Source organism: Gossypium arboreum, chromosome 5 (assembly GCF_025698485.1).
Source record: "Gossypium arboreum isolate Shixiya-1 chromosome 5, ASM2569848v2, whole genome shotgun sequence".
NCBI classification, from domain to species: domain Eukaryota; kingdom Viridiplantae; phylum Streptophyta; class Magnoliopsida; order Malvales; family Malvaceae; genus Gossypium; species Gossypium arboreum.
In genome coordinates, this window is record NC_069074.1 from 90028039 (window position 1) to 90040503 (window position 12465).

At 28.0% G+C, this 12465-nt stretch overlaps 2 protein-coding genes across 2 annotated transcripts; both read right to left on the reverse strand.

The window, feature by feature from the left end:
- Positions 1–1017: 1017 nt before the first annotated feature.
- On the reverse strand, positions 1018–10377 carry LOC108451112 (uncharacterized). Its single transcript, XM_053027849.1, has 8 exons — positions 8411–10377; positions 6368–7049; positions 5514–5714; positions 5177–5263; positions 4182–4811; positions 2610–3242; positions 1181–1274; positions 1018–1059 (listed from the first exon to the last, which is right to left on the reverse strand). Exons 1-8 carry the CDS (start codon positions 8950–8952, stop codon positions 1046–1048), a joined length of 2883 nt encoding a protein of 960 aa, XP_052883809.1. The 5' UTR covers positions 8953–10377; the 3' UTR covers positions 1018–1045.
- Positions 9093–10660, reverse strand: LOC128292738 (putative disease resistance protein At3g15700). The gene is made up of 2 exons (XM_053027655.1): positions 10561–10660; positions 9093–10377 (listed from the first exon to the last, which is right to left on the reverse strand). The coding sequence occupies exon 2, from the start codon at positions 10362–10364 to the stop codon at positions 9093–9095; it is 1272 nt and encodes a 423-aa protein (XP_052883615.1). The 5' UTR covers positions 10365–10377; positions 10561–10660.
- Positions 10661–12465: the final 1805 nt, after the last annotated feature.

Here is a 12465-nt window from a genome sequence, read left to right on the forward strand (position 1 = left end):
TTTCGAACGTCAGGTAGCCTGTTTACAAGTTTGTAGTTGTCCTGAAATTTAAAATCAGTCTTCATTTTTCAGGAAAAAAACTCCAGTCTTCATAATGTAAAAAAAAAAAAGGTACATTTTTGGGAAGTTTGTTGCAAAGGTATCTTTCGTTAACTGAAACAATGGAATGAAAGAATTTTGTGCACTAATCCCTTTATTTTTGTAGCTACGGCAGACATTTTGTTCTATATGAGAATCTGTCTGGAGCACTTTTCCATTTGTAAAATGGTTAAATATGTTGTTTATTTGACAGTAATGCATCATAGATAGAGTGTGATGTGAAATTTGGTGGTTTAACCCAATCTGACCCAAGATTAGACTAAGAATTCTTAAGAAAAATGTAAAATTAAACCGAGTGCTTGAAAATTGATGAAGATGCATGTGCATACATGTGAAAACTTGGAACCAGAAAATAATGTCAACTGAATTTATCAATTCTTCCTTGTGAAAACATTAGGGCTTTCAAATCTCCTGTGTCATGCTTTTAGAAAAGCACAGTTGCCCTGGTATTGCAGTAAGCCTTGAACATATGGAGTTTAGAGCTTTCTAGTCATTCTAATTATTATAACCCTAAATTATAAGGGTATTTTAGGATGTGAAAGGTAAGATAATGAGAACATGGCAGGTGATTAGTGGTCATAGAGATACATTGTTATCTCGACCAATGTTACGTGTATAATCTGTTGGTTGATATCTTTGAACTTTGGTTAATAAAATTCATATGAATGAGTTTACTATCTAAACATATAGTTGGACTGCACTTTGTAAGAGTTGATTAGTGGTCATAGGGATACATTGCCACACACTTCATGCAAGAAAAGAGCACTCAACATTATAAGTGAATTTGTTTGTAACTTCAAACTGAGTTCAATTTTTTTTTAAAAAAAGCAAAAATTAGTTTAAATAAGTTATTATATGGCATTTTTTTTCCCTTGCAGTATAATTAATTTTTTAACCCTCAAAACAATATTGAAAACGTTGAGGAACAAAATAACTTATTATTAAGTTATATCAACGCACCTGTTTTAAACAAAAATAATAAATATAAACATAAGTGGACCACACTAAATTTGATTATTACATATGCAAATTTAGAAAAGAAAAAATAACTAAAAATTGAAATCGACAACCATGTTTTTACCTGCATTTAGTTGATATATTGAACTTAGGATACTTCGAATCTTCATTTTCCATTTTGCATTCATGTCCATTTGGATTTGGATATATATGATCCCCTAAATATATAAAAAAAACCTTAAAAAAAAAACTCATGTTAGACACAAATTATATCAAAAACTTAACCAAAAAAAATCCAAGCAACATAAACCTCCACCTATTGATTTATGTAACATGGCTTTGAAAGTTGTCCTAAAATCATCCATTCTTTCATAAAATATGTGGTAGTTGACTCTCACTGAATCACAGACGTCTCCAACATATATTCTTATTGAAAATTGCATTTGAAGCAGTGGCAGACTTTTCAATCGCATCTTCCTCAACCAATTGGGGTGTCTTAAAAAATAATAAAAGAAAAATTATAATTGAAATTTTAATCTCATGTAAACATAATAAATATATATACTTTATAAAGTAATATTTTCCAATAATTTACAAATTATTTACTTAAAATTTATTAAATTTATTATCTTTAAAGTATTAAATTTATTAATATGCTACCAATTATTTACATAAAATTCTAACATTTTTACTAATTTATTTTAACAAAATCTTCAATATGTAAAAGTAGATGTTCAAAATTTATTGGAGTAAATATACTAATATAATTTTTAATTTAATAACATGTTGGCATTATAAAATACATGTTATTTGATTTTCACCTAATAAATATTGTATTACAGCTTAAAGAATAATTGCATTTCAATTAATTGTAAAAATACAAAAGGAGTGCACTCTATAGCAGCTATATTCATTGGACAATGATGTCAGCTTTGCCATCATTGAGTAGTATTTAGACCTCTACTCAAGTATGACCTCTCTTACGGGGCGAAGCCAGAAAATATTTTTAGGGGGATCAGATGAAATTTTAATTTTTTATAGTTTATATTTTTATAATTTGTAAAGAATTAAATTGAATTTTTATAATTTTAAGGGGTCAAAGTGCAATTTTACCTTTACTAATTTAAAATTTTTAAAAAATTTCAAAGGCCTAAAATAAAATTTTTCATTTTAATGGGGGCCGGGGCCCATGCCAGCCCCCCTGGCTACGCACCTGACCTCTCTTATACGTATTTATACTTTATTATCATTTTCAATCTTGTTTCCTCTATTCTAAAATGTTGACTTACACATTAGTGAGTGTTAGGAGCATAGGCTCCAGTGCCTGCCTCTTAGCTCAAACCTATTTTATACTTCACCAACTATAACTTAGTCCACCAACTATAGAATCAGCTCACTCCATTTTCTAAACCCAACAAAAATGAAATCAACCTATACCAATAGTTATATGTAAAAAGGCAAACAAATAATGTGAAAATAGCTTGATTTGATTCGATTAAAAAAATAATTAATGTGCAATATTCATGTAAATTAAAAGGTTGCAGAATCCATACCTTTGTTTCACAATGCACAAATTCCCGAGAATCAATGGAGAAACTAGTAGTCAACTTAGGACAATCTCTTACTTTCAACTCTATCAATACTGACAATACAAAATGATATCCTTTGGGACAGAAGTGAATGAGACTCGGTAGTTTTTCAAGTGATAACTTTCCTAATTTATCAAATTTCATCTTCTCTTCAGCTGCCACTTCTACTTCATCTTCTAATTCAAATACTTGTTCCAATTTAGAGTTCCTTTTAACTATAAGACTTTCAAGTTTTGGAAGAACAGGAACAGATCCAAAAGGAAAGAGACTTTTCAAATTTCCACAATTTGTAACAGTGATATTAGTCAAATTTGGAAAGCTTATAGGTTGGAGGCCAGTATCACCATTTGATGAAGAAGAAGAAGAAACCTGATCCTTGGCTAAAATAAGTCGTTCTATTTCCTCACACCCCTCGATGAAAAGATCCACCAAATGTGATAAACTGCGAGTCGTTGTAGGTGAAAATATATATCTTAACTTCTTGCAATCATTCAGCTTTAGAGTTGTAAGGTTAATGCAATGATTCGGTCCATTCCATATGCAGCTCAATTCTGGAAATGACCCTAATTGCAAAGAAATTAAATTTTCCATAGATTCCTGTCATCGAATAATATTTATGAGCCAAAACTAACCATTAATCAAATAAATCCATTGTACAATGATTTCAATAAATATTTATATGCACATTAGTTTTAATATCTCACATATATTTTCCAATCAATAATATGATAGCTTAGAAAAATAAAGGTAAATTAATTCAATAATTTTCTAAAGTAGAATTAAAATAATCATTATTATATTACATTATTTAAAATATAAATAAATATATTAAAGCATAACATCAATATGAATATTATAGTATTTGATAATAAAAATTTGTAATATAATTTGATGTAGTAATTTTAAAACATATAATTGTTATTTACTAGTAAGTTCATTTTCAAATTATAACTTTTAATATAAATATATTTTTAATCAGCTATTTTAAAGATAAGGGTATTTATAAAAGTATATATAGAAAACTTATTTTTTTAAATAAAATTTACTATTATCTTCTATAATTAATTATATATTTTTATATTATATGTCATTTATTATATTTTCCATAATATTTTTATACCTCAATGCTATTTAGTTTATAATTTTTATCTTTAAAAATATTAAATTTATTAAATGCCAAGCCCTAACCTATACTCGAGTATGACCTCTCTTATACATATTTATACTTTATTATCACTTTCAATCTTGTTTCTTCTATTCTAAAATGTTGACTTACGCATTAGTGAGTGTTAGGAGCATAGGCTCCAGTGCCTCTTTGTTCATACCTACTTTATACTTCACCAACTATAACTTAGTCCACCAACTATAGAATCAGCTCACTCCATTTTCTAAACCCAACAAAAATGACATCAACCTATACCAATAGTTATATGCAAAAAAGCAAAAGAGCTAATGTGAAAATAGTTTGATTTGATTCGATTAAAAAATAATTAATGTGCAATATTCCTGTAAATTAAAGGGTTGTAGAATCTATACCTTTGTTTCGCAATGCATAAATTCCTGTGAATCAATGGAGAAACTAGTAGTCAACTTAGGACAATCTCTTACTTTCAAATCTTCCAATGTTGACAATACAAAATGATATCCTTTGGGACCGAAGTGAATGAGGTTCGGTAGTTCATCAAGTGATAACTTTATTAATTTATCAAATTTCATCCCCTCTTCAACTGTCACTTTCACTTCATCTTCTAATTCAAACACTTGTTCGAGTTTAGAGTTCCTTTCAACTATGAGACATTCAAGTTTTGGAAGAACATGAACAGATCCAAAAGGAAAGAGACTTTTCAAATTTCCACAATTTGTAACAGTGATGTTAGTCAAATGTGATAAACTACGAGCTGTCGTAGGTGAAAATATATATATTAACTTCTTGCAATCTGTCAGCTCTAAAGTTGAAAGATTCTCAAGGGTTACAACTTGAGCAAAATCGTTCCATATAATCTGCACTTCAAATAAATTCATCAAGTACAATTCTTTTATCCTTGAGAATGAGTACCCACCTTGAACTTGAAATATTGTTTCATGATTCCCAACTACTATACATTCTTCATTCAATACAGGTACATCAGTTTCCCATATGATTCCTACCTTAGTAAGAAACAAGATCTGCAAATACACAAAAATGCCAATAAATATCATAAAAACACACTAGAGTAAATGTTACTCACGAGTGTTCATAATTTTACATATTCCAAGTAATAGTGAATATTGCTTCTCTAATTTCGATTCTACATGTATCTTTGGTTTTTTTAAAGGATATATTTTAAAATTTCAATCAAATTAATTAAACATAAGATGCCATTTCTTGATTTACATTTTTATTTAAAGAGTGAACAATGTAATTCACTTACAAACTTGCAAACTAAGTATAAAAAGGGAATGAATTATCGCATAAATTAAGCAACATATCGATTTACTGGTTTGCTACAGTGTCAAAATCCATATACAGATGCAAATAATCTAAATAATACCTCCAAGAACTGAGCTTGTACAATGAAGCATGAGAATAGTTTGCAATTCCATATACAAAAAGTCTTCAATTTTGGCCAGCAATGGATCTGCATGAATGAAGCAAATATTTTGATATTATACAAAATATATTTCTTTAAATAAAATTGAGAAATATCATTTATAAAACATAATTTAAATTAATTTGATGTACTAGTTTTTAAAGCATATAATTGTTATCTAATTGTAAGTTAAATTATAAGTTTTTTATATATATTTTTAATAGTTGTTGTATAAAAGGTATATGTTTAACTTTTTTCAAATTTTTGTTAACCTTAAAACTTTTAAATACATAAGTACCTGAGAAAGCACAACATCTTGCCCATTCTCATTTTGTTCCATCTTGAAGATTTGCATAAGTTGAGGACAATCATTTATTTTGACAGATTCCAATGATTGAAGCCCTTGAGTTGAAGTGTTTGCACAAACATATTTTAAACTACTGCAATATCCTATCTCAAGAATTCTCAATTTGGGACAGCAACAGAGACAAGAGTCATTCTGCATATTTCAAACACACATATTAATAAGTTATTTATTTTAATAGTATAAAGAACTAAGCATTTCAATATAAAGATAAATTATTAATTGAAAGACTTGATTAGACAAATTAACTAAATATTAAACTCGAATACATATTTAACTTTAGAATTTAATATATCACAATTATAACAAGATAAAATATATATTAACTAAAAGACTTACAAATTGGTTAGATAGATTAATTATATATTAAACTCGAATACACATTCAACTTCAAAATTTAATAAATCACAATTATAATAAGATAAAATATAAAAATATTCATTTATTTTAATATACAAATAATAAGTTGGAACAAACGTACATGGCTCTTAAACAACCATAGGTTACAACGGTTTAGTTTAATTGAATTTCTTTCAATAAGATAGATTCAATTTATTGTTTTTCTTTAAAATTTTAAAATATTATTGTCTAAGATATTTTCATTAATGTAAAATATTTGTTATTATATTATAAAAATATTAAAACCTAATTATAAATTAAACAATAGATGGAGTTCACATTGGCCTTTAGTTTTCTCATATTTTTTCATCCCTATAAAAAAATGTTATCAAAAAGTAAAAATAGTTAGCTAGATTAACAAAATGATTGGGGAGAATAGACATCTCTACCTTAGTAATTTCTTCTTCTTGGGCAAAACCAACTACTTGCTTTACTCCATCGCAGCGGCTTATGTAGAGTTCTTCTATACACAACATACTCTGAGCAAGGTAAGGTGAGAAGATTGTCTTCAATTTATGGCAAAAATCAATTGTCACAACCTTTAGTCTTGTGAAGCTTGCAATTGCACGATGGGATGGAGAAAGACCATAGCATAACCCTTTCAAAGAATCCATGTCTTCTATATTTAATTTCACCAAATTAGAGAATGCAACTGTTGGCTCTTGATCTCTTGTTATATCAGTCAAAAACTCCATATCGTTGCAAGAATTAAGCTCCAAAGAAGTCAACTCATTTAGTACCTTTTTACCTATGCTTGGCACTATGTTCTTCAGTCCACTAACCTTATTCAACTCCAACTCTTCCACGTTGCAAAATAAATTGTTAAATGCACTCAATGAGGATGAGAAGTTTTGAATTGCCAATTTTCTAATGGTTCTCTGCCTCCAAAAGCCACGATAATTATGTATAACTATATTGTACCTTTGTAGTTTAGGGAATACAAAATCTTCTTGAGAAAATTGATTAGTAAAAACCAACAGTGATAGTGCAGTTAAGCGAGACAATGAGTTCAACTCCAATAAGTTGATATTGTTTTTGCTTGTCACATGTAACTCTTGCAATAACGTCAACCTATTATATTCATAAAAAAAAATAGTATTAATTGTTAAATTATGTGACACAATACATATTCCTTGGGGCTTAAAAACAAAAATATGATATGAGTCACTTTTTTTTGTGTTCAAAAGTTAAATCATATAAATTTGATTATGCGACTAAAATATAAAATATATACTACACGCTTTCCTTCTGAAAAGCATGAAAATGTAGATGATCTTTGTCCAATAAATTTAGAAATACTAGTTCAATAAATTTTTCGATAATTATTATTTATTTATAAGTCTTGCAATATTTATTTATTTTATTAAATAATAGTGTGATGTATTATGATTAATTGATAATATATCAAATATTATTACATATATATATCAACTCTAAAACTTCAAAAATTTAAAAATAAAAACTCTAAAACTACAATATTTTTACCCTGTTTTAAAAAATATTTATTCAGTATTTTATTTTAATTAAAATACATAATTAATAAAATATATTCCCTTAAAATTATTAAATTAAAATTCCTTAGTTGATTAAAATACTAATATGATAAATTACTATTACCATTACCATTAAAATTTTTATTAAACTGGAATTTCTTAATTGATTGCTTTTATTAAGTTAAATATTAACATTTTTTATATTTAAATTGATCAAGTAATTATTTTTGATAAAATTTAAATTATTGAATGTTTTTATTAAAATTAAATATTAATTAATTTATTACCAAAAAGTTAAAGTCCATAATCGCCTCTTTTCATTAAATTAAACTTTGATTAATTGCGTATAATTTTTTGTTATAGTTAGATTGAATTAAAGTTTTTTTAAAATAAAATTTTAATAAATACAGAACATCATATTTTCCATTAAAACTTCTAAATCAATTGTTCAATAATTTTTAAAACTTGAAATTCAAAAACATAAAAATAAAAAAATTATAAAATATTATATATATATATATATATATAGCATGAAGTAAATATGGATTGCTTAAAACTTAACATTTTAGTTAGTATTTTGGTTAAAAAAATAATTCAACATTTTTTAGAAGGTTGTTGCTCAAATTTGACTCATTTTAAAAAGTTCAGAACCAAATTTAACTAAAAATCGAATAAAAACTAAATTGAGAACCAAATTTAACTAAAACCAAATAAAGACTAAATTGATAAATGATGTACATGTTAAGTACGTTAGCCTTAATTTATTAAGTTGTTTTTAATATTTATTGAATTTGACTATTTGAAATATATATTGTGATATCTTCACCTGTTAAAACTAGTATTCTAAAATATAAAAAAATACCAATTAAAGTAATTAATAGGAAAATAAATGATGTCAAATATGATAATAAAAGATAATTAAATCTGATGTACTCTTACCTTGATATCAACTTGGGCGGGATATTCATTTTTTCTAATCCAAAAACACCAGGAGAAAGACGTAAATATTTCAATGTAGACAATTTCACTAATTCTTCACTTATCTCATCAATGTTAGTGCTAATCAATGCAAGAATCTCAAGGCTTCTCATATTCGTCAGTGATGATGAAAAGTCTTCCACCTTGCAATCCTCACACCACAAAGTTTTAAGATTTGGTAAGGAATGGAATCCTTTCAGTGAAAAACGGACAAAACTGAGATATAGAACTTGGAGGGCTTTCATTTCTTCAAAAAATGTACTGGAAACCACTAGTGAATCACCCTTCCACTCCCTCTGAAGAAACAAAGTCTTGAGCTTTGAAAATTCTATTTTGTCAGGAAAATTTTTTATGTTACTACTACAATTCCATAAAGCGATTGCAGTATAACATTCAAAACTTTCAACCATATCAGGCCATTCTTTCAACTTATCTTTTACCATGAACCTATTTTCTCCGGTTGATGTTAGCCAATGAGCAAAATCTCGAACCACATCATGCATTCTTATCCTTTCTGCATCATCATTAGTTTCCAATAACAAGCCAGATTTTTAGAGTTTTTTTAGTGCTATACCAATTTCATTCCTTTTATCTTCAATCGAGTTAGCATACGGGAACAATCCTACTCCAATTCCGCACATAATCAATAACTCAATAGAGATTTCAGCATCTTCAGGAAAAGGGAACACAGTAAGAAACACATTTGGATGTCATTTCCCGTCATTTGGTTATTGCTTTTCTTCAAATAATCGTAGCTAAGCTTAAGAGGCTTGAGGACACCTCCGAGAACTTCTTCATTATCCACATGCCTTGAGTCCTTGAATCTCTGGTTTGCGGCTTTCCACCCATCTAAACTCTCACCTTTTAGAGCTTTTGCCACGGTAACAATTGCAAGAGGCAATCCCTTACATTCATCAGCAACCTCTTTCGCTACCTCATTCAAGATGGAACAGTCATCTTCTAAACCGGCTTGATCTCGAAATAAAACCCATGCTTCGTCTTTGGATAAGATGCCAAGTTGAATTTCCTTCTGACACTTCATTTTACTGCAGACTTGTTGTTGACGTGTAGTCAGAAGAATTTTACAACCCTTGTGTTCATCACCGAATGGAATTCCGATACTCTCCAATTTGAATTCTTCCCAGAGGTCGTCGACAATTACGAGGATTTTGTTCACGCCTTGCATACTCCTGAATAACTCTTCTGCTCGTCCTTCTTTGGTATTTGTTTGAAAGTTTAAACCAAACATCTCTGCAACTTTATCTTGAATTGTTCTGATGTTCGGATTTTGGGACATAGTAAACATCACAACTTTATCAAAGAGCTTTTGGTCTCGAGCATGCTTCCCAACTTCTTTGGCTAAAGTTGTCTTACCAACTCCTGGCATTCCGTACAGTCCGATCATGTTGTCAGCTTTTATAGCCTCCAAGATCTGGTTGAAAGCTGATTTTGAAGATTCAGAGTCCATGAAATCCGTGGATGTGATGAACTCTATTCCTTGAAGAGAACCACGATAGCCCACCTGTGGAAAGTTAGAATCCTCTAAAAGTTTAGAGATAATAGGAGTCTTCTCTGCCAGTTTCTTACTTAAGCAATATCGCCAGCCCCATTTAGGACACCATTTGAAACACTTGACGCGATCTATTTCATCTTGCAAGTTCTGGGTTTCTTCCAGTTCTTGCTCAGCCCTTCTAAGCCAGTCCTGAACGTCCTCATAGATGACCTCATTTTGCCTTGTAGCCTCATCGACACGAATTTTCACCCTCTGTTTCCTCAATTTAAGTTCCTTTCGTCGATTCTTGAAATCTTGAACAATCTGTCCATAACAGAAAAAGTAACGGAGATAGGGTGATGCGTATTCCGTTGCCTGGTTTGTCACAATTTCGACAGCAGCAGAGGCAAGAGATTCGGCCATTTTTGTTGATAGTCTGATGAGGTTGAACAAAAACATTGGTTGTTAGTAAGAAGATTAAGATAAAGACAAATAAAAGATTATTATATTTCATTACAAAAGATGATTATTGAAGAAGCTGTAAGTATTGTTCTAAACCAAAGATATTTCATTAGAAAAGATGATTATGGAAGAAGGTAGAAATTATTCTTGAACTTACCTCTCTCTTTCTCTCTGAGAATATCAGAAAGTAAATAGAGCTGTAAAAGATGAAGAGAGTTGATTTGGAGCACGTAATAGAAAATTGTGAAAAGTCCAATAAATATTGGCATTCAACAAAAAGATGAAAAAATATAGCAATTCCTCAAAACTTACCTTCACTGAACTATCTTCTGCGCTGTTCCTTTTGCGAAGTGGAAATCAAGGTAAGAAGAAAGCCTGCCTTTCAGAAATAAAAGAAAGTTTGATTTTTCTCCCTTAATTGACAGACAGAATAGAAGAAAATGTGAAAACAAAGAGTGGAAATGATGAGAAACACAGATTTGAGAAATTGAAAGCAAAAAAAACACTTTGGATGAAGAAAGAAGAATGGGAAGTCGTTGGTTCAACTTTAAAATGTTTTTACTTCATCATTAGTTATTGACAAAAGAAATTATTATTCATTGTTTTGTTTATTAAAATAAAATAATAATTATTTTTATTACCATTAAAGTAAAATTCCATTTTATTAAATTAAATATTTTATATTTACATTCATAAAATATAAATTGGTTCATTCTTTATTGATGCCATAAATCTCTAAAATATAACTATTTTATCTTTTTAGTAAAAATATTATTTATTTTAATTACAGTTAAATTGAAGTAAAATATATATCTGGCTGGTTTTTATTATTCAATATTATAATCTTTTATATATACTTTAATGTATAATTAAATCATTGATATATGATTTTATTCAAATAAAATCATATTATTTTATTTATTTTCATTGTGACCAATTGTGATATTTTTATTAATTTAAAATTTAAAATTGATTATTTTATTAAATTAACAATAGATTAATGTTATATATTTATTTATGTCTGTACATAAATAAATTTGTATTTTTTCAGTAAGTGTTAGATGTAGTACTCTTAAAAAGTAGAAATCAAAATCTTGAAGATAATATACATTGTACTCATAAAAATTTTACCTAAACGAATAATGGTGGTTAAGCCATGTGATAGAATAATTAATTATCTAAGATTGTTCACCACTTTCGCTAGTGGGAGACAGGCATCGTTATTCAATACTTATGCTCCTACTTTTTTATTCTTTTTATGATGAATAAGGGACAGGCATTGTTGATGAATAAGAAAATAAAATAAGGTAGGTATATATTTTGTTTACAATGGGAAGATAGAGGGGAAATGTTCATTTTCTTTGAATTCATACTGGAAAATGGAAATCAACTTTGAAACCAACAACATAATTTGTTTCACTTCGGATGAAAAAACAATTTTTTGTTGTGAAAATTTAAAATTTTAAAAATTGAGTTAATTTATAATATTTATAGTAATAATATTTTTGAAAAATATATGTGTTTTGTGTAAGTTTGTATGGAATAAATGTATTGAAGTCTTTGTGAATAATATATAAAAAGCGATAATTTATTACGACATTACACTTACGATAATATCATATTGAATAAATCATAATGTTGACCTAAAAAAAAAAAAAGTGAAACCAACAACACCTTAAAGCGGATGTCTTTTATCTTACGCTAATTAAAAATATTTTAAATAAAACCTCCAAAAAAATAAGACTTCATTAAACTCTTATATATAAATTCTATTATTAGTTATTAAATTACATATTCAATTACTTTTAGTGTTTAATTTTTATTTAAAAATAACATTAATTAGTGGAAGACGAAGACATCTGCTTTATTTGCATATTCAATAATTGTTGAAAGAAAACAGAATGATGGGGAGGAAGTTTTCAAATTCAAAAGATAAGCATGAAGAAAAACTCAACATAACAAAGAAAAAGAAAGCATTGAAAAAGAGGTTTGGCTCATTATTTTATTTAAAAAGAAGTATGGTATTTATTTATAGGGCCAAACATAATTTATCAATTCAAAT